Source organism: Syngnathus leptorhynchus, chromosome 21 (genome assembly GCF_054491065.1).
Source record: "Syngnathus leptorhynchus isolate UIUO chromosome 21, UIUO_Slep, whole genome shotgun sequence".
NCBI lineage: Eukaryota > Metazoa > Chordata > Actinopteri > Syngnathiformes > Syngnathidae > Syngnathus > Syngnathus leptorhynchus.
In genome coordinates this window covers 4,681,704-4,707,316 of record NC_141215.1, presented here as the reverse complement: position 1 = coordinate 4,707,316, position 25,613 = coordinate 4,681,704, and the positions used below count along the sequence as shown (strand labels likewise).

The 25,613-nt window shown below is 46.6% G+C and overlaps 4 protein-coding genes across 9 annotated transcripts; 1 reads left to right on the top strand and 3 right to left on the bottom strand.

The window, feature by feature from the left end:
* The first annotated feature begins 350 nt into the window (after positions 1-350).
* On the top strand, positions 351-1,395 carry stmp1 (short transmembrane mitochondrial protein 1). The gene is made up of 3 exons (XM_085901736.1): positions 351-506; positions 656-709; positions 786-1,395. The coding sequence occupies exons 1-3, from the start codon at positions 492-494 to the stop codon at positions 855-857; spliced, it is 141 nt and encodes a 46-aa protein (XP_085757862.1). The 5' UTR covers positions 351-491; the 3' UTR covers positions 858-1,395.
* Positions 854-8,014, bottom strand: dhx57 (DEAH (Asp-Glu-Ala-Asp/His) box polypeptide 57). 4 transcript variants are annotated; one of them, XM_085901728.1, is made up of 22 exons: positions 7,976-8,014; positions 7,287-7,490; positions 6,962-7,225; positions 6,694-6,891; positions 5,719-6,602; positions 5,469-5,620; positions 5,269-5,390; positions 4,998-5,193; positions 4,793-4,917; positions 4,572-4,705; positions 4,454-4,508; positions 4,172-4,386; positions 3,980-4,096; positions 3,650-3,920; positions 3,374-3,574; positions 3,032-3,308; positions 2,869-2,964; positions 2,574-2,795; positions 2,424-2,498; positions 2,206-2,334; positions 1,934-2,134; positions 854-1,858 (listed from the first exon to the last, which is right to left on the bottom strand). In XM_085901728.1, exons 2-22 carry the CDS (start codon positions 7,484-7,486, stop codon positions 1,715-1,717), a joined length of 4,278 nt encoding a protein of 1,425 aa, XP_085757854.1. In that variant the 5' UTR covers positions 7,487-7,490; positions 7,976-8,014; the 3' UTR covers positions 854-1,714. The 4 variants fall into 4 exon arrangements, with proteins under 4 accessions (XP_085757854.1, XP_085757853.1, XP_085757855.1 ...); XM_085901727.1 differs by lacking the exon at positions 7,976-8,014 and adding an exon at positions 7,783-7,965; XM_085901729.1 differs by lacking the exon at positions 7,976-8,014 and adding an exon at positions 7,678-7,739.
* A 150-nt stretch (positions 8,015-8,164) lies between these two features.
* On the bottom strand, positions 8,165-16,140 carry strip2 (striatin interacting protein 2). Its single transcript, XM_085901732.1, is given in 22 exon segments — positions 8,165-9,629; positions 9,706-9,973; positions 9,975-10,082; positions 10,171-10,237; positions 10,362-10,462; positions 10,551-10,677; positions 10,789-10,886; positions 10,955-11,029; positions 11,088-11,159; positions 11,234-11,297; positions 11,369-11,434; positions 11,849-12,081; positions 12,790-12,840; positions 13,096-13,284; positions 13,368-13,495; positions 13,560-13,666; positions 13,730-13,798; positions 13,862-13,982; positions 14,051-14,185; positions 14,415-14,489; positions 14,764-14,833; positions 15,909-16,140. Coding segments are annotated over 22 exon segments (2,586 nt in total). The 5' UTR covers positions 16,020-16,140; the 3' UTR covers positions 8,165-9,378.
* A 170-nt stretch (positions 16,141-16,310) lies between these two features.
* Positions 16,311-25,378, bottom strand: LOC147040270 (S-adenosylhomocysteine hydrolase-like protein 2). Of its 3 annotated transcripts, none has more exons than XM_085901733.1 (17): positions 25,005-25,378; positions 20,528-20,636; positions 20,305-20,448; positions 20,008-20,108; positions 19,834-19,936; positions 19,677-19,771; positions 19,501-19,607; positions 19,299-19,415; positions 19,172-19,235; positions 19,006-19,094; positions 18,856-18,926; positions 18,574-18,668; positions 18,296-18,394; positions 18,152-18,220; positions 18,000-18,078; positions 17,810-17,930; positions 16,311-17,727 (listed from the first exon to the last, which is right to left on the bottom strand). In XM_085901733.1, exons 1-17 carry the CDS (start codon positions 25,329-25,331, stop codon positions 17,721-17,723), a joined length of 1,797 nt encoding a protein of 598 aa, XP_085757859.1. In that variant the 5' UTR covers positions 25,332-25,378; the 3' UTR covers positions 16,311-17,720. The 3 variants fall into 3 exon arrangements, with proteins under 3 accessions (XP_085757859.1, XP_085757861.1, XP_085757860.1); XM_085901735.1 differs by lacking the exon at positions 25,005-25,378 and adding an exon at positions 22,652-23,913; XM_085901734.1 differs by lacking the exon at positions 16,311-17,727 and having other exon boundaries at positions 17,806-17,930.
* Positions 25,379-25,613: the final 235 nt, after the last annotated feature.

Below are 25,613 nucleotides of genomic sequence, written 5' to 3'. Positions count from 1 at the left end.
GACTACAAAGGTGGATCTCATACGACAACGCGAGTATACACGATTGGCTGCAACTCTCGCGCATGCGTAAACGTATTGTTATGTTTGATGGATTTATTATTCACAAGTTAATGTAAACCCAATACGCTTACTTTCATGCACGTTTACAATAAATTGATATCCTATATGCTTACTTTTATGCACGTTTAAAATAAATTAAACAAAATCCTGCAGCCAGTCCTTCAGTGTTTTTTTTATTGAGAATTTGAACAGTGTTGCAATCAGGGAATTTCGAAGTCCCTTGTGACGAATCTGCAGTCGCGAAACACAAAAGTGCGCAACTCGCCTTATCATAACAGTCGTAACTCGAGACGGGGTAAGTGGGAGCAACTTGACCTGTAACACCGGAAGTGAAAGCTCCGCTTCTGACAGCCTAGCTTTGACACACGGACATTAATTATTTTTCTTCAAATTAACTAAGTCTACCACCTTTAAGCCTTTAACGTTGCACTATGTTACAGTTCTTGGTGAGTTAAGTCTTTTTTTTTTTAGTTCTTCAACCATTAACGGGAGTCGAAACGATGGCTAATTGTTACACTAAAAGATCAACAGTGTCATGATTATGAACCCGAAGGTTGCTTGATGCTCTTAAAATTAATATGTGATCATCTTTCAGGCAGGATTCACCTTGGGCAACATTGTGGGCATGTACCTCGCTCAGAACTACGACGTAAGTTTATTAGCAAAGCTCCAATTCTTCAGTGTTAACTATATTTGTCTGTATTGCACTGGATTTTGTTTTCAAGGTACCCAACGTAGCCAAAAAAATCGAGGCATTCAAGAAAGACGTGGAGGCTAAGAAGAAGCCCCCCGAGTGACCAATGTGGAAGATGTTTCCATCAAGAATATGCACTGTGCAAATCATCTATTTATTTCACAGCGTTTTGCAACAAGCTTGCCGTTGATATAGTTCATATATACATACGCAGGAATAATGACAGTGTCTGAAACATTTTATCACACTCACAGGACTGTTACATATATTTTTACGAGATGGCTGGACCGTTTCTTGGCTTCTTTTGGGTGGTCTTGGTAGCCTTGGCGGGGGGGAAAAAAGTGTGGTTATTTGGTGAGGTGGAGGTGAGTTCCACAATCAGTTGATCTAAGATTAAAAAACTTTACAATTTTTTGAATGTCTTTTAAAAGCAAGAGAGTGGCCACAAAAACAGCTCACCAGTTCTTTGCATTTGCTGATATGCCAACAAAGGATTTCGATCAGCTCCTCGTTTGTTTATGTCCCGTTGTCATGGTAACGGCACATACTGGACTGACTTGGCCTCTCCCACAAAATTGTACAAGATTCACCAACAAAATGTCACAAAGAACCAAAGATGCAAATAAAAGCCAAGAAAAGTATCTTGCTTGTTTTATTTCAAATATCTTAAGACAAATTCTTTGGCGACTCCCCGATTCAAGAAGCCCTTGGTGGTCGCATTGCGAGCATGCAAATCCATTCATAAAAAGCATGCAGTCACTTTGGGGACAAGGCATCCAATATGGATCCTGGAAATCATAACCTGCCACATCATGCATAGCAAATGATTGTTTTTGTTGTTGTTTTTTTTACAATGGAAAAATGTTACCATGGTGAAATAGCAGCATAAATCTATATAAAAAAAAAAATGCTGTCGGGACCCAAGACGTTTGTAAACAACAATGGATTTTTTTTAGAGGGTTACTGAGTGGACACGAGGTTGACGATCATGTGGATGATGCTGGAGCCGCGGGGGCAGCTGCACAGGTCCATGCTGGGGTTCCGGATTTTGTCCTCCAGCAGGCGGTCCAGCTCCAGGCGCAGCTCCTTTATCAGCTCCGCCACCTGTATTAAGCGCAACCTCATGAAAAAGTGTTTTTTTTTGTTTTGTTTTTTTAAATAAATGAGCTGAGCGCTGACCTGGTGCGAATCGGCAGCGAATCGAATCCATCCGTCGTCCAGGGAGATGACAAACTGGCCCTTGCGCATGTCCACGTTGATCTCACCGCCTCCGAAGAGCACCAAAGCGTACACGGACACCATGCTGCAGTCCCGGATGAAGACCCGACTGGTTTTCACCTTCTCCAAATACACCAGGTAGGGGCTGGCGTACTGGCGGAACTTTAGCGCAGAAGGGGCACACGCTCGAGTCGGCCCGCTCCATCTTTGTCTCGATTCGTGGTGGCACTCACGGAGTAGTTGACGGACGAGGGGTGAACGTGGACGCAGCCGTCGCTCTTGGTCAGGAAGTGCAGCTCGTTGGGGTGCACCTTCACCGCTCCTTTGACGCTCATCTTGTAAACGTCCTGAGGGGCTTTAATCTGGACACCGAACAGCGCAAAGATATTTTCATTTTTACGTCACCTGATTCATTTTTTTTTTTCATTTATGTGAATGATTGCACAAGTACCTGCACCACATTGGGATAGAGGGCAGCACACAACATGGCAGACATGAGGTCCATGTTGTCCGCATTGAGGTTGGCCTAGAAGAGAAAGAATATATTTGAAATTTCATTCGAGTAAATCCAACATGCATGTAGCTAGGATGCGCTAGATACCTCGGGGCCCGTAGCCTCCAGAACACCGTCGGAGCCTTTGGAGCCGAGTCGCTCGATGTCCCTGGACCTCAGCCCCTCTTTGATGAAGCCAATGTCGGAAAGCAGCTCGGCAAACTGCCGCTTGACGCAAGCGATTTCCTGCAGAACCCGCCCGGACAGGAAGTTCTCCTGGCAATAACCGTGGCCAGACGCTTTGGTTGCCTTTTTAGCGCTGCACCAACCCTAGAAGACAAAAAGACAAAAGAAACTAATGATAAAAGCTCAAATCAACTCTGTTTCATCTGTAAATGAACACCTTGTAAGCCTGCAGCAGAGCCAGGTGGTCACTCCTGGCCACGGCAAAAGCCAGTTTTTTCAAGTTGGCCTCCTCCTGCTTGCCCCACGGTGAGACCTTGAAGAGTAAAGCAAAGCGATCAGCACACGTCCCTCCAACGACGCCTTTCCGAACGGGTTCTTACAAAAGGTGATTTAAAGGCGAGACTGGCAGCGATGGTGAGCGCCGGGTCGAGGCAGCGGAAGATGGCGCCAAACAGCATGAGCTTGCCGACGCGCACGTCGACGGGCAGGCGGGCCAGGTGGTAGCCCAGCGGAGTGAGCTTCTCCTCTGCCGTCAGGGCGCCAAGGTCCTGCAGGCGTCGCTCGGCCGCCTCCAAGCTGCCCGTGGCCGGCGTCTCGATGAGGCAACGGAAGACGTCCTCCAGCGGTTGCTCGGCGAACACGTCTAGGATCTTGATGCTGTCGGAAGCAGAAGGGAGCAAAGTGTGATTCTGGCTCGCGGAGAGCAGGACAGATGGATCTACCGGAGGCAGAGCTGCTCCAGGGGAACTCTCTGGATCTGGGGAATCTGTTGCTCGGCCAGATGGTGTCGGAAGCGGTGGCTGGTGAAAAGGTGGAAGCACACCCCGGAGGCCACGCGGCCCGCCCGGCCCTTCCTCTGGAGCGCGTTGGCCCGTGAAACCCACGACTCTTCCAGGCTCTCCATGCTTTTGGACGCGTCGTAGCTGAAAAGGGACACTTATCACGACAAAGGCATCCACCCGAACTCAGCCTTCCACGATCGAGAGTGGCAAAGTCACCTTTTCTCTTTCATCTTGCCGCAGTCGATGACGTACACCACGTCGTCGATGGTGACCGAGGTCTCGGCGATGTTGGTGGAGATGATGATCTTGGTGACGCCCTCGGGCGGGCGGTTGAAGACGGCCTGCTGCTCCTCGTTGGACATTGTGGAGTGGAGCGGGTACACCACGCATCTGTCAGTGCGCCTGTTGCTGAATTTCCTGTTTGACTGCAGCTGCTCAAAAAGCATCTTGATCTCAGCCAGGCCGGGAAGAAACACCAGCACGGCACCTGGAGCCCGCCAGAAGCGTCAAAGTCGTGACTTGACCCCCCGCTTCAGTGATTCTTACCTGGGGGGTAACTGTGCTTTCCATCCACAATCCACTCCAGCAGACTTTCTATCAGGTCCATATTGATCTTGTCCAGGTCCATGGCGCCAATGGTCTTCAGCACAGACGCTTTACAACCTGAACGGGCAGCAAAAACACCAGTCGGGTTTATGACGTCGTCTCCATAGCGACGGCGCCTTTCCCCGAGTTCACCTTTGAATCTAACCGTAAGTTCCTGCAAGCTGAGCTGCTGGTCAGGCACCGAGTCCTTGACAAAGTCCTTTTTAGTGAAAGACATGAAGTTCCACATGTCCCCCTCCAAAGTGTCCACGATGCCCTTTGGCGCTCCCCTTCCACCCTGCCGACTCGCAGCCGAGGAGTTTTGCCTGCTTGAGCGCATGTAAGGGCTCCCGTCCTCCAACACGTAGCTGAAAACACCGATGGAGATGATTACAAGCCACTCGTTCAGACTTCTATCCATCGAGAAGCACTAACCGGGTCAAAGAGATGGCGTCCTCCAGGAAGAACTGAGTCACGGGGAAAGTGTGACCTGGACAGATTTATAAATATTCACTGATAGGAAAATGGCTGCAAAAGATTTTATTTTTTTTACCAGGTATGTGTACAGTAGGACAGCCGTCGAAATATTCCGAGAAGAGGTTGGCATTCAGTGTGGCGCTCATCAGGATAATCTTCAAGTCAGGTCTCTGAAGAATCAGGTCTTTGAGGACCAAAAGGAGGAAGTCACTGCAAAGATAGAAATTGAAGTTTTTTTTTGTTTTGTTTTTTTAACGAGGTGGGACCTTGCCCTAAGTGAGCATCTATTTTTCAGACCTCTCGTCCGTGCGTTCGTGCACCTCATCCACGATGACGTGGGTGACGTCTTGAAGGTCCGCGTCGCTCTGCAATCTTCTCAGCAACACTCCCGTGGTGCAGTAAAGCAGCCTGGTGGCAGACGACTAAACGTAGCAGTGAGAGTGGGGAGATTAAAAAAATTGTTTTTTTTCATTCCTTTTTGCTCATGCAAATGTCAACACACCCTGACACTCTCCAGGCGAATCTGGTAGCCCACGGAGCGCCCGAGATTCTCGACGCGTTCCTGCGCCACCCGCCTGGCCACCGAGGTGGCGGAGATTCGTCGCGGCTGAGTGCAGACGATGTTGGCCACCTTATCGGCCGGACCGGCCAAGGAAGCGTCCAGAATGAACTGGGGGATCTGAGTGGTCTTACCGCACCTTCAGAGAAGACCAACATTCATTGAAGAGTGTCGTTTGACGACACGCGAGGCTGTATTTTGTCCACTGCCTCACCCCGTCATACCGCTGACGACCAACACTTGACAGCTTTCCAGCAGTTCCATAATGTTGTGTCTTTCATTCCAAGCCGGCAGCTTCGTCCTCTGCTCCAGCATTGATCTGAAGCTTTTGGAGGACTATCAAGTGATATAACGCGTCGTTAGCACAGAAACGCAGATGAAGCTTTTTTTTTTTTTTTTTCCTCGTGTCTGCACCTGTTTCTTGGCGAAGTCCCTGCACAGCTTGCCATTCTCTTGCAGTAGATTGGAATTATTGGTCACCCTCTTCCTCAGGTTGACGGAGCTGACGTTCTCGACGAGGACGGCGGAGACCTCGTTGTCTTCTGGCTCATCTGCTTCTCCGGCCCCTTTTGACAAAAATATGAAAGACACGGCGGAATTTAGAAAATGCCCATCCTTAAGATTTTGACTTCTGTGACAGAGCCAAATCTCTCGAATGGCGTACCACAGGGTTGAATTTTAGGTCCCCGGCTGCTTCCATTGTATTTGCTTCTCGGAATAGTGTCCTCACGGTCTACTGGCGGTGTGGTCCTTCTGCTGGGATAGACGCTTTCCACTAAAGCCTTGCTGGTCCCGACTTTCCGCTTTGCCGGGGCAACCGAGATAAGGGGAACCAGAACGGGCGGTGGCTTGCTGTATTTATGATGCACGACCCCCAGCAGCTCCTTCATTGTGGTCTCGTCCTCGCACACGCTGACCAGAGTGTAAACCACAGGTTCATTGTTGTGGGCGGCCATCAGCGCTTCCCCAAATAACCTTTCGGTCACGCTGAGCCTCCCGGCGGCGCCGACCGACTCGTCGTTGGTACTGTAGGCCACGACCGGTGCTTGAGACGGATAGCTGTTCCCTTTGGGAAAACGGATCTCCAGTTCGTAATCCGGAGGAGAATAACTGCTGATCTCGGTCTGAGCTGGCCCGTATTGGTCAGATGAGCCTTTATCGGGAGCTTGGTGCTTGAACTTGCATTTGCTGCCGTACCTACAGGCGTTTCCTTTCAAGTAGAACTGGCAGACATTTTTTGAAGACTTCTCGCTGTAGTTTTTTTCTATCTTGTTTGTGAGGAATGGTGGCTCCAAGGTTACCACCCAAACTGAATTGGTTATGCGCTCCTGGAAACGGTCACCAAAAATGGCAGCCAGCGCCAAGGCTTCCTCCTGCCTCTGGTTCAGGCACTCGTCGATGGGCGTGGCAGAGGGGACCGCGTTGGAAACCGCTTCCTGTCCGTAGCGCTCAGTGTAAACCTCATTAAGAAGTTTCTCCAATGTAATACCGAAATCTCCTCCACAGGACTCCAGTGCCTGCTTGCTGCGTTCACGATCAAAGCCATACCTAGACCCCAAAAAAAAAAAAAAAGGTGAAATTATAGTATGAATCTGCTAGAGCGTAACTAAAATACTATTTGGGAGAGCCACACGATCACCTGCTGAGTTTGCCGATAGCAAACAAGGACACGACAGGTTCGCTTGAGGGACGTTCATTGTCAGACTCGTACTCTTCCGGGCTCGCCGCTCTCTCCACAGGCTCGTCGGTGGTGGTCCAAAACTGGCCTTCCTCACGATGGTCCATCTCATCGTATTCCTCTGCTTCCTCCTCTTTTAAATCATTCAAACCGGTGTCACTGAGGACATAAATAAGAGCAATGTTTTTAAAGTGTTTTTAATGCTCCTCATGTTAAACGCTGGTCTTACGCGGGCTCGTCCAAGTTGCCAGTCCTCAAGTCGCACAGCAGGTCCTTGACGAGTTTTTGGTTCTTGTTGGTCATAAAAATCTTCTGCATAGGCATGCTGCTGGTTTCGGGCATCCTGCTGTCACTCGCCTTGGCGTATGTCCGGTTCTTTGCCAAGGGTTTGGGAGGAGCCCACTGTGTATGGTTGTATTTGTCTCCAGCTCCACCTCCTCGTCCGGGATTGCCATTCCTGATATGGCTGCCGCTATTTTGTGGTTTGTCGTGTCTGGAGGTGAAAATACAGATTTATGACGGAATAGATCAATCTTCTCACTGAAGGTTTATACCTGTTGGATGGGCGCTGGGGTGCAAAACAAAGGGTGAAATCGTCATCATCATCCCAGCGGCCACTTTCTCCTTTTCTACCTCCTCCTCCTCCTCCTCCTCCTCCTCCTCCTCCTCTTCTTCCTCCTCCTCCTCCTCTCCCTCTCGGTTTGTTAAATTTCCCTCCTCCTCTGTTGGGCTTCCCACCTCTTCTTGTACTCATTTTTCTGTCGACAGAACCAGCAACAAAATCAACCATCAGCACACCATAAAATAAATGACAAGGTTTGTGCACTCTGAGGATGTGTGGTGTCAAATTTGAAATGGGAATTATGTGAAACCCGAAAATCAATGCCAAACTCGGTTCTAAACACGTTTCAAAGCAAATACAGTGGAAGCAAAACTAAGTCAAACCTTTTTGTTCCAAAACTTTAAATAAAGAAAGACAAAACTTTTGACGCGCCGCTTAACGAAGCGGTGTATTAATTTACCACGAAGGGCTTGTGCTAAAATGCTTACCGGCCGGCTTCCAATGAAATAAGAGGCTTTCTTGGTTCTTCCTCATTGAGGAAAAGTGGAGGAGATTTTAATTTGAGCTATGCGTTTAAGTGACGTGTTAGAGGGAAATGTCACGATAAAAAATGAACTCTATAAGAACAAAATAAAACAAAACAACACAAAATACCGCATGAGGAAGTTGCTAGGCACTTACCGGTCGTTGATTGGTCAAAATGTGGAGGTCAAAGTTTTCACTTCCGGTAAAGTTTTTTTTTAATAGTTGTCATATAAGATGTGGAAAAAAATTAAAATTACATATGCTGGAGAACCAGAAAGCAAGCCTTTTTATTCCATGATAATTGTGCTATATTTTCTCCTTAGTCATAATTGCACCCCACACACTGCATATTTAAAAAAAAAAAAAGAAAATCAGGCACAGATGCAATTCACTTTAAAAAAAAAAGTTTAATATGGAACTGTCATTTTATTCACTTATATCTCGAATAAAGCCTCTGCTGATCTGTAATTGCACATACCCCCTGAAATACCCACTCAGCTAATATGTCATGGTCATAGCCACAATAATATTACATTTGAAATATTTTACTAGATACATTAAATGTCTAATTTCATAGACTGTACACTTTGGAAGTAGAAAATAAATAACATTTGGCATTTTAAAACAGCATGAAAACGAAGGTGAGAGTGAGAAAGTTAAAAAGCCACTCATATTTGGCACAACTGTAACAAAGTTCAGTATAAGAATGTGCAAGTGTCCAGGAGCTAAAAATGATCAAACCTTTGCGATATAAGATCTGTGGAAACCTGAGATTCTACATGTATATTATTATTTATAGATTTTGACGTAATAAAAACAGAGGGCGGGGGGGGAGTGATCACGCGTATTTGTGAACCGGACTGAACGTCAAGAGAATTGTTTGAAATACAATACGACATTAAACAATACATTGTGACCATTTTGCTTGTGCTCTGTGCGTGTGATTCACTGCCCTGAAGCTTTTATAGTTGGCAGGTCAGGTAGAGAAAAGAACAAATTGTGTCAACAATGTGCTTGTGAAGGTAACAGCAAGCTTTTTTTTTTTAATTATTATTTGTATTCTGCAGTTGTTGAGTGGCTGGCGGGTAACTCATCTCCTGCTGTAAGTCAATTGAGCTGATGTGATTGGGAACATTATGTTGTTAGTCTACAAAATGTCAAAAGTTTTTAGGACACCCTGCTTTTTAAAATCCTCATCCTGCCTCCTAAAAAAAAAAAACACATTTAAAAAAAAAAAGAAAATCACTTCAAATTCCAAAATTGTGTGCGAGATGTACAACTTGACACTACAAAGTTTACCACAGACATATATACAAACAAGTATCAAAGGGGTCAAAGCAGCACCCATGTTTTCAAAAGAGCTAAGAGAGGAAGGAGAAATTGCTTTACGATGTTTGCTCTCATCCCCGTGGTCTTTTTCAAAACCAACGACGTCATAATTTAATTTTAGAGTGGAGACCAAAGCTACCATCGCCGGTGGAAAAAAACTAAACAAAAAAACGCTACCTCAGTTTTTGGCTAGCTCGTCCGTGAGCGTTCAAAGCCGTCGTGTTTTTGCGTCACGGTTCCACCAGGAGGCCTTCCCACTCGATGGGCTGCGAGAACACCTCCCTCTCCAGCCACATTTCGTAGCTGTAGTGGAAGTCGTCAGGCAGGTCCACCCGCTGGCCCAGCACGCTCTGTAGGCAGTTGTCCACCGGGGCAAAGTCGCCGTTGCGGTTCTTGTCGTAGCGCCGGCTGTTGAACTTCTCGATGTTCTCGCGAAGGGCGCACTCCTCCGCCTGGAAGTCCCAAGGCCGCGCGTCGATGTCTGGCAGGGCGGTGACATCATCACTTGGAGCGTCAAATATATTTACCGGTGTTTTTTTGTTTTTGTTTTTTTTTACCATTCCCGTAGGCCCAGTCGTCATTAAGCCTGTGGCGGACCTTCTGGTAGATGGCCGACATGGTCTTCATGTTGCTCTTCCGCCATTGGCGGCCCAAGTACTTGGTCTGGATTTTGAGTAGCTTGAGCACATACAGCTGCATCATGGCCTGCTTGACCTTCAGGGCTCTCTTCAGGATGGGGGCTGACTTGAAGACCACCAACATCTGACAGGGGGTGGGGAGTGTGAGGAGAGGCGCCAAGGCACATATTTTACAGTAGAAAAACAAAGACCATGGTCCGAGAGTGTTTCCACTTTGTCAGCTTGTTGAGGATTCTCAGCAGGTTGATGCAAGAGAACAGATTGCGCCAACAGAACTGGTTGTTGTCTCCAGCTTCCTGAGAACCCAACAAACACCATAACGCAGTAACTTTTTTTTTTTTATGAGCGTAACATAATCAAACTCAAATAGGCGTTTGGACTCACCAGGCTCTCGGCGGTGAGCTCGGGCATTTCGTGGACGGCGCAGTGTGGAAAATCCAAAACACATATGCTGGGCAGAAAACACACAAGGGTAGCACTTGTGATCAAATAAATAAATAAATAAATAAATAAATATTATTTTAAAATAAATAAAAACAAACACATAAATAAATAAACTAATAAATCCAGCCTACCTGTTTTTGGCACTGATATAAGACATGATGTTCTGGTTGAAGAACTTGAGGATGAGTGGTATGCAGTTGGCAAACACCAGATGCTGGGAGACAATCTCAAACTGAAAGAGTCATTTTCAAAATTGTATTTCTTGACTCTAAAAAGGAACACGCCTTCACTTCAACTTTAAAGGTTAGCGCGGGCGTCACCTGGTAGACGTGGTTGAGTTTCAAGTGTTTGAGTAGGAGCAGCAGCAGAGCCGAGATGGCCTTGACGATGATTTCTTTGTGCCGGTTGACGTCAATGCCCAGCTTCATGCTCTGGAGGACTGTGATTCTGCAGGGAATCGTAAAATGTCACTAGATCCAATGTCAATAAGAAAAAAAATATTTGTAAAATTCATTATTTTAATCTAAAATGACCTGGCCTATCCGTCCCAATACTTACGGCATCTCCTCAGGCAGCACGTCGGCGAGGATATTAATAGAATCCGTTTTGGCTTTGGAGGTGGGTGCGGCGGCCAAAAGTAGCTTCAGGAGGGCGATCTAACGCGGGACGCCAAACGTGCTTTCACCATCACGCATTTGGATCACTTTTGATTTCCAAAACTCACCACATATTGGGAGAGGTTTGGAAGCATGCCCAGGTAGAGCATCTCCGCAGGCGTCTCGTCCACCTCCTCCTCGCCCTGCGTGGTGAGAATCGTTTGTAAACCAGCGTCGAGTAAGAGTTGATGAGAAACGCACCAAGCTCAGCGGACACTGTTGTAGCTCCTCCTCGCGCTTCATCTGCACTTCGGCGATGGACACGTATTTGTGCTGCGGGGAAAAGAGAGAAGGTCGAAAATGGTCACTGAAATAACTTGAATTTGATTAATGTAATAATCAAAAACCTGTTTGAGAGTCTTGACACTCTCGTGGATAGGTCGGGGCAAGCCTACGAGGGTCTCGATGTCACTGCAAAAAAATTCGGTCTCGGATCGATTAGGGGCATAGCGATCAATAAACGCTGGTGATTGAATACTGACTTTCCGAGGGTAAAGCCGATGAACTTGTTCCGACTGTTCTCCAGGAAGTGCTCGATGTCCTTCTCCCTGCGGGAGACACTTATGATGAATTATATTGGGTTTGCCTATTCTGGAATAAATTCTTCCATTTTTTTTATTTTATACATTTTTAAAAATGTATTGAAAATAATGTTTTAATTTATATATATAGTATTTTTTGGTTGTATCCATTTTTTATTGAAAATAATGTTTTAATGTTTTGAAATATATATATTTAATGTTTTTTATATTTGTTTTTTTAATGTAATTATCTACAGTAGTCCTGATTAAGGAATCTTGGATCTACACATGGAGAGCATATTGCTAGAGATGAAGCTGAGAAAGGAAAAAAAAAAAAAATCTTCACACATTCAAATTCAGGGTGTGAACGTGTCAGCCAGCTCAATTGTCAACATAGCATTTTCGTTCCAACCAATCTGACATTTTCGATTGATTATGTACCTAACTTTGGGGGCCCAAGGGAGGCCCTTGGGGAAGTTGACCTTCTCCGCGGGAGGCCGGAGAGGAGGCGGAGGAGGCGGAGGTTGGATGATGACATCGCGGTCCAAGGGGTCCACCTCGCCCTCCATGCCGCCGTCGCCGTCCTCGGGGTCCTCTTCCTCGTCGCGGACGTCGTCGTTCTTGAAGGGGTCCCGCTCGTTGTACGTGTCCAGGCTGTCCTGTTTGACTAGTGGCTGAGGGAGGCAGGGGGGGTGGGCGGGGCATAAACAATAACAAGATGCTTTGGTTTACACTCATGCAAATATGCACGCAAGCACAGCCGTCTTTCAGTCTTCATGCTAGCCAAAGCTAAGATAACAGCGTGGGGTGAGACGTTTTTGTTTCTGGGTCAACCGCATTCCATCAAGGAGGTGGCCGGTCGCTTGAATATCTGAAAGCATCAGCTCACCTCTTTGATGACTGCATTTTTTTTTCCATGACCCTTAAGTGTCTACAGTGCATGATTGTGTGGTGGTGATGGTGGGGGGGCGGGGCTACGACTGCTTTCATAGGACGGTGGGCCAAACAAGCTAGCAAGGCAGCCTCGCATCTCAAACTGGCTACTGTGCAGGTAGACGAGAAGGAAGGAGAAGAAGAAGACACGTTGAGGTGGTTTGGATGATATATATAAATAAATAAAAAAAGCAGAATATAGAAAGACAAGGCTCGAGGTAAGTGAGAAGAGCTCTTCTAATATTAATGCCAATTAAAATCATAATTGTATTTGTCAATAATTGCATTTGCTTTATATTTTAATTATATATATGTATGCAGAGAGAGAGAAGGGAAGAACGCAAACAGAGGTGAGGGACAGGAGTGCAACAAAAAAAAAATTTGAAATGCAAAAAGAAAAAAAAAAGAAAAAGGAAAAGAAACTAAAGAGGGAACTTGCGAGTAAAGACCTGCTTCTTGGGAAAGGGACTGTCTCCTTCCAAGCTATCAACAAAGGCACTCTGTGGGGACACAAGTGACACACCATGAGGGCAGTTAGCGGGCGAGTCTCATTTCAGCCCGATTAGCATCGGATCGGTTCGAGAATGGAATGAAAACAAACCCCAAAAAATTAGTCTCTGGTCAGTGTGTATGATGTGTTAATGCTGCCGTGTCAGCCATTTGTCTTTTTCATATCAAACCAGCTCGAGTCAATGACCTTGACACCAATGACTACTTTCCTATCTGGATGAGGCTTGCGGGCGTTTTTTCCGTACCCTGCGACTGCGCCGCCCCCTCTTTTGCTGTTGCTGCTGCTCGATGAGCTCCATGGCGGAGGCGGGCGGCGAGGCGGCTCTCATGGCCCGCACCACCTTGATGCTGTCCTCGGGGAGCGGCGGTAAGTTGAGACGCTGGCGGCCCCGCATCTTCATCTCCTGCAGCTCCTCGAAGCCCCCCAAGGTGAACTGGGAAATGGAGGTGAAGAGGAGGCGTTAGAATTTCTTTTGAATTTCTGAATGAACAATAATTGAATTCAAATGGGACTAACCAGAATGGTCTTCCATAGGAGAAGGAGCACTTTCTTCATGGGGAAATGTGGAGCGTTCATGCTGCAGAACTTGGTCACCATGGAGAACAGAAGCAGAGCAAAAGGTTCGCCGTTGTACAGCGGCGCACCTGAGTGGGAGAAAGACACGATTAATGGTTAGCAAACTCAAGCGTGCTAATCGTTTTTGCCCACCCAGCTCGTTCTTGAAGGCCTCCCTGGTCGCTCGCCACTCCGGGTTGTCGTCGTCCGTTTGAACTCGAACCGTCTCCACCATCAGGTACATGATGCTGAGCAACACTCTGGAGAGAAACACGTAAAATAATGAGTGAATGAGAATGAACGCAAGCGGCCATTTTGCTCACCTGAGCTCTGTGCTATCCGCGAGCGAGATGGCGGGCTTCCTCACAGCGCTGCTGCAGGCTTGGTTGTTACTGCAAAACATTTTCAGCGTCATAATGGACGTTGATATTTTTAATGACGCCGAGGCGTCTCACTCTATCTCCATGCTGAGGAGCTCCAGCAGGGCCGTGAAGATGCCCATGTCGTAGAGGAGGAAGACATTGCGCCTGGACCAGCGGAGCACGTCCGCCTCGGCGTCACATTCGTCGAACACACCTGCGCGGGAAACACGGGTCACACACAAACACGAGTCGCCGAGTCGCCGAGTCGCCGAGTCGCCGTACCCTGAGCGAGGTAGAGGATGGCCCGGGCCACCTTCAGTCTCTTGTCCCTGTCGGTCACCTCCAGCGCGTCCAGTAATCTCATCACGTACGCACGCCGCTCCTCCGCGCTCACATCGATCCATCGTCGGCCTCGGGCTGCGGAAGACGCCGACGAGGTCATTCTCAAGGACACACACACACGTCTGTGAAATATCGACCCCTATGCTCTTTGAACGGTACTACACATGATGATGAGGAGGAGGTCTGAACATCAAGTCCTGACTTCAAACGTCTTAAAAATCCACAGCGCTTTGAAACGCCGAGTTCCATCATCTTAAAGCAAATCGGCTTAACATTTTTTGAAACCACACACACACACACATACCGTGACTTTTGAAGTCTTCCTCAAAGTAGTCTCTGTTCAGGGCAAATTCGGGCTCCTCGGTGTAGCTGTACAACTCTGGCAAGGACAACAATGTGAACGACGAAAGGGAAAACCACAGGGAACACGTTGCGCCCGAGGGCAAACGCGGGCAAACGCTCGTTAGACGCGACGATGTCGAACAAGTTTACGAGTGTGTAAGAACACTTGTCGGTCGGGATCGCAAGTCTGCACAAATATGCTAGAGAAGCAAAACAAAGTCTGCATTTTTTTTAAATTGATAAATCTGCTGTCATTTGTAGATTAAGTAAAAAAAAATTATATTGATAAATAGATTTGTCAAAAATGATACCTGAGAGTTCGACGGTGAGGGTGTCGGTGTCGCCGTATTCAAACTCCAGGTTGGGAGACTCCATGGAGTTCTGCCAAGAAAGTAAATAATAGTGAGAAGAAAACACAAAAGAGCAGCAACGCCTACCGTGCTCACACGCAACAAACTCAGATGTTAAATTGTAAAAATGGTGAGACTAAAATTACTTCTGGAAGTCAAAGAAGAGTGAAGCCAGTGCAGCAGGAAGTAAGCCTCCATCTGCTCGGGGCAATGCAAATGAGTTCCAGTAAAAACAGGTTAAAAGAAAAACGGAACAGGTTAATAGCTATTGAAATGACTTTGTCCTGTGGACCTCAGACAGACAGATGGACAGACCTAGTTATTTTCCAGGGCAATGGAAAGACACTTAACTCCAACAGGGAATTAGGCCCCAATATTAGGGAACCGAATAGGAACTATATTTTTTTATATAAAATTCATATTTTGTTAAATGCGAAAAAAAAAATTATTTATAAAAAATGATCAATTACAATACCTCAATTTAGTTATATTTTTTAAATAAATTATGTTTTTTCAGATACCAATACGTATTCACTCTTTGCTTAGTCTTTTGTTTTCTAAAGTTTCATTAGACAGAAAAAAATGTGAACAAATAATTAAAAGCAATTACAAAAACAATTTAGATGTAATACAAGGTACAAGTAATTGTACCAAAACACACAAGAAGCTATTCATGTGACGTCAATGAAGGATTATCCATTATTCTCCTTTCAAATTAAATTAATCATGTGACCTTTGCAATGTTCAAACTAGGTCAAAATATCACAAAGGTAGAGCACAACACTTTTAATCTTAGAATCATTCCTGACACATGATATGGGTGAATTTACGAATGTAAATATTAGATGGCATCCATGAAGCACGCAGCCACATTTCACCACCTGCAGTCTACACGTCGAGCAACGCTGCAGGGTTATTTTTAGACGTTCACCAAAATAACCTCTCAAGTGTGCATGTCTGCATGCCATGCATGTATGTTTTAGAGAAACAGAGGCGCAGCTGTCCCGGAAAAAAAAAAGAAAAAAAAAGCTCCCCAGCAACAACCACGGGAGAAGGTAAAATGTTGCCGTTTCCGACTTACGCGAACGCCTCTCGCTTTTACCCACCTCGGACTCCTTCTGCTGCTCCTTGAACACATCTTTCCCTTTCGACCTCAACCTGCCGCCGTTGTCGTTAAGGTTATTGAGAAGAGGGACCTCTAAGTCCTCCGTCTGCATCTCGCAGGAAGGTTTTGGAGGACAAACGGGAAGGGGGGGACGAGAGACGACGGTCCCCGGCAAGAGGACAAGTGGGGAGTTTCTCTTTTCTCGTTTTCGCGTCCCCCGCCTCTCTGCTTAAAAACGGGCGTTGGATTTGTCGTCCACGCACGTCTAGCGAGGGCGGGGCTAGACAAATCACTACGGAAAGGAGCACTTGAATAAATTTTAACATCCCAAAAATAGCAATAAAATTCCCCTTGAATACTTTATAGTAAAGCAACAAAGATGATGAGGAGAAACAAGGATGAGTTTTTTTTTTTCTTTACATCTTTATTGGAGATTACAGATTATTGCTTGTCATCTACCGTCATCACTTTGCGTCCTTTATGGACAAGAGAGGTTTGGGAATTTTCAACACTTTTTTTTAATTTTTTTTTTAACAACAATAAATACATGAGATGATTTTCTTTCCGAGGATTTATAAAGGCTGTCCTATAGAATGTGTATATTCTATACATACACGATGCTGGTGTCACCCCTGCCCACCCACCCTCGGGGTCGATGGTCAGTTTGAGGCTGACAAAAACGGAAATTCTCCCACCCTCAAACGCACAGGCTTGGATCCTGAGGCAGATGTTTATGAAGCACGCATACACACGTAGATACACACACACACATTATCATCAGCAGTCTCTCAAGGCCACACACTTGTCAGATCACACAAAGGAGAAGATTCAGTACAGCACAAAAGCACGCATTTTGAATTTGAGCAGAATGAAAAGTAGTTAAGGGACGTTGGTTCCCAAAGAAGAATTTCGGCGTGGAAACAAAATGTTTTAAAAATCAAATTTGGATGCTTTTAGTTCCCAAGCCGACTTTCAGTATAATTTGGTATGTTTGTTGATATAATCACAGTATTCATTCATATATGTACATTTATTACACATAATTAGAATATTTAATTGCTTATCTCAATGACATGATTGAAGACAATGAGAGGGAGAGAAATGTAGAAAATTTGACGTTTCTATACAAATATGTAACTATACAATATGTAATGATCACTTTGAATACATTATGGTCCAAAATAAAGTTGATCTCCGAAATGCCAAACACATGTGAGCATCCGGAAGCCGAGAGGCAGTTTGAGTGACGGCCGGAAAAATCCAATCTGCCTTTTAAAAATGGACTTACTAGTAAATGAGGCGGAACCGACCGTGTGTTAAGAAATACTTAAAAAAAAAAAAAAAAAATCAAATGGATAAGAATGGATCGTCCCCCCTGGAATAAAATAAGAATAAAACAAAGTATAAAAGAATAATTACAAAAATAACAAGGGAGGGGAAAACACAAAATTTCATCTTCATTCCATTTTTTTCTTTTAAATCATTTTTTTTTTCTTATATAGCATATATATTGTCACATTTGTTGAAACGATAAAAAGGCGTGGCGATGGGAGGGGAGGATGGCGACGCGCAGCTAAAAACAAAAAAAGAGGCAAGTCTTCCCGGGGAGCGAGCAGACGGCCGAGAAGAGAAGGAGCCGCCCTCCTTGTTTTTTTTTTTTTTTTGCCGATATTAACAAGTGGGAATAAATTAAACATTTGCCTCCTCAGGCACGGCCCGAGACCCCCCCCCCCCCTCCACCTTGACAGCCTTGTAGGTTCTGTGCGCTTTGGGGAGTGCTGCCGTCTCCTCTTGGCCCCGCCTTCAAACTTCTTTAATACCTTGAGAAAAAAAAAATAATAATTTAGAATTTGGAAAAAGAAACAAAAATTGCTAAATCAGTAGCTACGCTAATTTCGCTACCTATAGTAGTTTGGCTTGAAGGGTCCGTTCTTGTTCAAGCCCAGATACTTGGCCTGCTCGTCGCTCAGCTCGGTGAGGTGGGCGTCGAACGTTGGCAGGTGCAGGCTGGCCACGTACTCATCTAAACACAAGCGGGCGTGAAATGTTTCTCCTCGCATTCTTCGGCTACAAACGCTACGCGCGACCTTACCCATCTTCTTGGGCAGAAGGTAAACATCCTGCTTGTAGCGTCCGTCTGGAGCGTTGTAGAGCTCGATCAGAGCCAGGGCCTGGCCGAGCAAACACAAAAATGAGTCCTCCTAATTGGCCCAAAGAAGCTTGGCAATAGTGCGGCGACGCTACCTGGGTGGTGGCCGTGATGGAGAGCACAAACGTGGGCACGGTGGAACAGCTGAGGTTCAGCAAGCGACCCTGCGAAACAGACGAGAAAAAAAAAAAAACAATAAATACAAATCGGGATTTCTCAAAGCGCACGTGAGCGAGCACCTCGGCCAGCAAGACTATCCTCTTGCCATCGGGCCAGATAACGTGGTCTACTTGCGAGCGCACTCGCTCCCAGGTCAGCTCGGGCGTCCGCAGACTGGCCTGCGAATTGGCGACAAAAAAAAAAAGATGCGGTTACCACGGCAACCAGCGCATAACTCATCTGTCCTTATTCAATCACTCGGCGGCTGCGTTACGAAAGCCGACGGGCTTTTAAGACGATTACTACTATGTCATATTTATTCGAAATTCAAAGACGGGAGCTGGAGTTGGTGACGGACCACGTCGATCTCAGTGTTGGAGTGGCCCATGTTGCAGACGATGCAGCTGTTCTTCATGCGGTCCAAGTTCTCTCGCACCACCACGTTTTTGTTGCCTGATGGGAAAAAAAATTAATCAGACAAGGGAAATGGCGGCCATGAGAGACCGACATGGGTTAATTAAACTCTAATGTTTAATTACTGTGACATAAATAGATGCGGTATATAGTTAAAGGTGACCGTCTAGCTCTTATGAACCAAATTTGTGGAAATTCCATGAAGAGGGAGAAGAAGCCAACGCACCGGTGCAGGTGATGACAATGTCCACTTGTCTGATGACTTCGTTGAGCTTCACCAGCCGGAAGCCGTCCATGCTGTCGTTGGGCAAAAAAAAAAAATAGCCAAGTGTCAAGAGCGGCCTCGGGAAAGTCAACAGACCGGGTCGCGGCCTACCAAGCCTGCAAGGCGCAGATGGGGTCGATCTCCGTCACGTAAACGATGGCGCCCATGGCTTTGAGGGCGGCGCAGCAGCCTTTCCCCACCTGAGGGGTGTTGACGGCAAACATTCAACCACGTGCATCGTCAATGTGGAGGTGTGTGTGTGGGGGGGGGGGCTTACCTCGCCATAGCCACACACCACCACTTGTTTGCCTCCGAACATGACATCGGTCGTCCTCTTCAAACTGCGAACGAGCGGCGGCGGTATTACTGGCTGATTTCATTACGAGTGCATCGGGGCTTCCTACCCGTCAAGGATGGACTCCCTGCAGCAGTAGAGGTTGTCAAACTTCTGCTTGGTCACAGAGTCGTTGACGTTCATGGCGGGGACGCACAGCTTCCCGGCCTTGGACAGCTGGTAAAGCCTGATAACAACAACAAGGCGGTGTGCTGAGCAGTTGCACACTTTCGCCACAAGAGGGAGACATGGCACCAGGACCCGACAGTTACCTGTGCACACCGGTGACGCTCTCCTCCACAATGCCCTTGATCTTTTTGAACATGTTGGGATACTTTTTGTAGATCCAGTGTGTCAGGTCGCCGCCGTCGTCCAAAATCTGAAAACAGTGAATGATTAGTGTCAAGTCTTCATTAAGGTTCATCCAAAAAAATCGAAACGCTGCTACCATGTTGGGCTGCCAGCCTTCCACGTTGACGCAGCGGTCGATGCACCACCAGAAATCGTCCTCGGACTCGCCCTTCCATGCAAAGACGCTGAAACCTGGACACGGTGAGATTTGCCGTGTTGAGAAAGAGGCCAGGAAGCAAGAAAAAGTCTCTCACCTCCTTCTGCCAGAGCGGCTGCCACTTCGTTTTGGGTGGAGTAGATGTTACAGGCCGCCCACCTGCACTGAGCACCCAAAGCTGACAAAGTCTCCATCAGCACCTGGAGGGAACAGTATAAATACATTAAAAATAATAATAATAAAAGATGGTGGCTTTGCAAACTCTACTCACAGCAGTCTGGGCGGTGATGTGGGTGCATCCCACCACCTTGGCGCCGGCGAGGGGTTTCTCACCCTGGGCTCGCTTCCTCAAAGCCATGAGGGCCGGCATCTCTGGAGAGAAGAAAAAAAAAAAAGAGCGGTGCCTGAAGGAATTCATTTAGATAATTGTTTAATCCCTTTAAGACTTCATGGCTAAGCTGAAAACGCACGTGCGTATTTGTGTGTTTAGGCGGCAGAGTTCAACTGAGGCTTCGTTTCCACCGACAGCGATGGAGTGTTTTTTATTTTCTAGAACAATACCACAAACCTTGCTCGGCTATTTCGATCTCCCTGCGTCCGAAGTCAGCTTGCTTGATGTTTTTGATGCAGAAGTCGCCGTTGCCCTTGGAGTTCTTCTGCTGTTTATCCCGAGGCGACGTCTCGTCATCGGAGCTGTCCGTGTATGACGCAGCTGGGGGAAAAAAAGATTGAGCAAGATTGAAAGAATCGAATCGGGCGAGGCGATTCCGGAAGAAATCCGACCAATTTACCTGAGCTGTAGCTGTCTGTGGACGATTGCGAGATGGAGCGCGACAAAGAGCGGCGACCGATCTTGGAGGGCCGTTTGTTGAACTCCTGCTTCTGGTCTGCGAACTGGATCTGTTGGGATTGGTCACAGTCAGAGAGTGGCAAAGGTTCAATACAAAGTTTTGGAGTCATTTGGGGATCTTAAGAGTTAGGACAATACTACCAATGGTTAGCTGTCGTTCCAGAGCGCATGACTCAAGTACAAAATCCTTCGACGGGCCAAGAGCTTTGTCAGCATTGATCGAAAATCTGGTATTAATCCGTTTTATAACGCGCTGCGATTAGACTTTAAGATCAAATTTCACGCTACGACTGAGCCGGTGTCCTAATCAGCCCGCTCGTTAGGGCCAAGTGCGAAGTGGAGCGTTCCGGCGGCTTAGCGTTCGGAGCTGAGACAATTAATTGAAAATAAATTAGCAGTTCTCACGGTGTGAACGCACCTCATGGATTCATTAGCGGCTCTTTGACAGATTGGATAGGAAAAGATTTGGATAGAGAAGGTGGTCTAGCGTGCTAGCTTGTCGCTAAGCGCTAACCGAAGTCATGAGCTCACACCGGCATTGTGGATGTGAAAATGCAAATTAGTTGACAGTGCAAAATTGACCCGTTTAGTGACATAACTGACAGATAAGGCTTCAGGTTTGACCGCTTTTCCCGGCAAAGAGAAACTAAAAAACAGGCGTGAAGCGTGGGAACTTTTCAGAGGTGCCTCGTGTCAACAAATTAATGACGGCTTCCCGCGCCTTCAATCATACAGCTGTGTTGTCTGCGGGTGGTTCCGTCCCATTTTGAGATCCTCGGCGGTAACGTGACTTGCTTCCCACGAGGGGAGAGCTTGGTTCTCCGTGGGTTTCTCGGCCCACAGAGACGAGGAACCTGAGTCTAATCAAACATAGCGGGTCACGGAACGAAGCGGGGGGAGCCTTACGGAAATATAACCTTTGACCGAGCAGCTGGTCCACCGTTGAGTTTCTACTGGCCATTTTCACAAAGATAGCGTAAATTCAAATTCATCCGCCTTGCAGCCGCAGTTACGCAACCCGATGGGCCAAAAAGCTGTGTATTTGCACGACAATACGAGTGAAAAAAGGACATCCGTCCGGTGTCGCGGGAGACTGATCCTCAAGCTCTGCCATCTGTTACTCAACGGTATTACATAAACGGCAGATGATTTGACGATATTTCCTATGCGCTGTCACGCTTTTAACAGCGACGGACGGCACAGAGCGTAACCGAGAATACGGCGCAGGCCTTGAGTTTTTTTTTTTTGGGGGGGGGGGGGGGGGGGGGTGAAATGCAGCGGATGACACAGTTGCCGTTCCCACATGACAATTAAACGGGAAGAATGCACTAAAATAAGACGCAGGCAGACAGCGAAGGGTGGGGGGGGTGGGGGGGGGGTACGTCCTTCTATGCATCGGCTCCCTTGAAACCTGATCAAACGCAATCTCAGCTAGTCCGGGATAAAACGTCCTCGGTTTCAACTTGCATTGGAAATATTCTCGTAAAAGAAATAAATCAAACGTGCTGCCATATAGGATGTCAATGGCGGTAAAAATAATGCGCGCTATAGGTGCCCAGTTGGTTCTGGCATGCATCATCAAGAAGAGTCTGGGATATTTTTTCCCTTGGGTGCTTTCAATCCTGCCATATGGTCAGGTGGTGTACCACAGGGGTCCATGTTGGGGCCTCTATGTTTTTCTATTTCTTCACTCTATGCAGTGATTTTAAAGTGCTCTAGAAATAAAGTTGTTTTGTGAAAAAAAAAATAATAACATTTTCATGAGGCACTATGTTAGCTAGCATGGGCCACGAGCTAGCTTCTCAGGTTCACGATATTTCTGCCTGACGCTCCTCATCGGCGACCACCCTCACCAACAGCCGTAGAAAAGAGGAGGAGGCAGCTAGCGTGAGGTGCCCCGAGGGCAGCTGTGATGTAAGAGCGCTCGCTCGCTGCTACTGATTTATGTGCAGCGACAAGCGCTTGCCTCGTAAACAACGGGGGCGCGTACATGCACGGCTACCGGTGGCCTCGCACGTGCATGGCCGGAAGCTTCATGTCAACTGGGCGTTCGCTAATACAGTACCAGCCAGGAGGAAGTCATCCTCTAGTCATTTCTACCAGGGGTTCTCAAACTGGGTACTCCTAGTGGTCCACACTCTGTACCTCAGGGGTCAAGAAAATAATTATCTTGGATCTGTTAAAAAAAAGTGCATACTTATAGGGAGTGGGAGTCTGTAAAAGAAACTAATTATTCCACCAATGTATCTTCAGGGCAACAAAAAGCTCTGATGTGATTGTGACATCACGAATCTGACATCACTGCATGAATACAGGAATAAAACGGCCTTTTTGAGTTTTTTTATTTTTGTTTGTTATGACGATCAACCTCAGGGGCAATTCACATGCGAACGGCGGTCAAAAGTCACCGCTGCGGATAATCTGTTACTCAGTGTTGAGATGTTTGACTAAGCAGTGGAAACATTGGATGGCGCGGCTTTCACGCTGTTGCGTTATTGAGCTGTAACAAATACGAGCATATGTTTACCCGCGGCCGGCCATCCTGTTACTTTTCGGGCTCCTAATGGCTCAATCGAGCCTTTCAGCGGACTGAAAGGCTAAATGGCTTGGGAATGAAACACGTCAAGGAGTTTTTACTTCATTGGTGGTCGCCATGTAACGACTGCGGGAGAAGCAAAACCCACTGTGGGAAAATTTGTCTGGCTTGAAATGAAGAAATGGAAGGAAAAAAAAACAGAAATGTCTTTTTCGATTGTTCTTTCCCCATTGTCGCACTTACCGTCACGCTACAAATTGTGTCCACTCCACTGGTCACATGGACACGGATTTTAACATCTCTCAGAACACACACACACACACACTCGTTTGTCAGTGATGAAATAGAGAGGGTTGAACATTTCACACTCGCGCACGGGTTCCTGGAAACATGGGTACGCTCCATTTCCTTTGAGACACTTGCAATTGGGCAACACGTGTCAGAGGGAAGGTGGCTACGGATTTTTTTTCTGCTCGACATTTTGAAACGGAGATTCGGTTCTCCGACAAGAACAATCCATCTGTGCAGTGAGAAGGAGACGTGTCAAAGTGTGGCCAACAGTCCATTTGCCAAGTTTGCCTCCAAGGAGGTGGTTGGAAGGGTGCTATTTTTTTTCTTCAAATACATAACCCATCCTTCCGTCCACTCCATTTGCCATGTAGGGCAGCCACAGGTCACACTAAGCCTGTTAGCCGGCAAGCAATACCAGGAACGCCAGCTTAGAGCGTGTGACATAACGTTACATCAAAGCGGGACGATTTAGAATCCTACATTGAATTTGCTGTGTTTTATTTTGTTGTTTTTTTTAGGAGGGGGGGGGGGGGCACCTGGTGAATATCAGAAAAAAAGGGCAATGGAGAATGATTAACCTTAGGTAACAGATGGTTTGTTGCGGAGAACCAAAAAAAAGAAAAATAGTGAAGTGGTCAGATGAGCAGACGCAGGATTCTCAAATGATCTTTTATTATGCAACCACTTGCGGGTCTGATATTTGTCCCAAGCACAACAGGTTACAATAAAACCAACGTCAGGGATGGAAACAGCACACATCTGGGCCCTGCTAACAACACAGCGCTGGCGTTGTAATCCTCTCATGAGGGCGACATGATGGAGATTAAATACGGTTGTCAACTCCTTTCCACTTTCTACTGGACCGGATGACCGCAACACATGGGCCTGCCGTGGTCATATATGTCCAAGGCTGTTTGTTGACGGCGACCTATAAATATACAACCTTCTGCCCTGCCGGATTTGAAATAATATTGCTTCAAAACAATCCCCCGTGGATCGCATCGCATCATCTAAATTACACGGTTAATAATTCCCTTGTAGGGAAATATCACAAATAATCCAGATGTTGCTCTCTGAGAGGGCCATGACCATAATGACAGGTGTCAATCAAAACCACTCATTTTGTTATTCATATTTTAGGATGGCAATAAGTGATCAATACTTACTGTTCAGTATTACAACATTACTAGATACTTTATGATTCTTTGTACTTTGACCTAAATGTATATTTTGTAAAGTGGGTTAGTTGGAAACAAGTCATTGGGTGATTTTATAAGCAGTTTTGTAGATGACACTATTTGAGGCGTTTTTATTCGGTGTTGTTACTTTTTAATGTAAATATTTGAAAATGGCAGCGCATATTAAATTGGCAGCAATTGGACGGCTCACCAAATAATCAGTCAAATGTGAAGAAGTTTAATAATGTTCAGCCTTCGCTGGACTAGTTTCAATGTTATTAAATATTCGAATTATGGCTGGAAGTCACACTGCTGAATCAGCCTGGTTGTTGGTTAGCATTGTTAGCTTAGTCACACGTTACACAGCGTGCGCTCGGAGGAAAAGGCAAAAAGGGAGGAAAAACACAACTCGCCTTTTTCATCCGCGGGGCCTCGGCCACGGTGCCGTCCCGATTGACAAACGCCTCGCCGCCGTTCTGCTGTGGGTCCGGCCGCTTCATAGCCGACGCCTGAGGCATCTTGGTGGGATTCGGGGCGAGCAAGCCCGGGCTGCCTTCCCCGGCTTTGACGGAGGGCTCCGCGCTCGGGGACGTAGCCGTGGAGGAACCGGCCTCGCGCGCGTAGTTCCTGGCGATAAGTCCTTCCGACGTTGGGGTAACCGGAGAGTCGGCGGGTAGTTCTTTGACGACGTCTTTGAGTTCGACCTCTGCCATTTTTGCTGCCACAACCCGCACTGACATCGTTACAGTTTTCACCAAGTCCCTTTTCTATGCAGGAGAAGCGGATGTGAGTGGAGGAGCTCAGCTGCGAAATGCATCATGGTACTTGTAGTTCTTTTGGTGTATTTGGACTACAACAGCCCATGCTCGCTTGCCATCAATGCTTATTACACTGCCGGGGTTGTACTACTTTCTATAATACGTTATAAAAAGACGTGTTAGTGTTTCGTTAAATCGGTAGCCCTGACAACATTTTGAAAAAGCGCAAACTTAAGGTGCATTCTGGGTAATGGTGTCGCTATG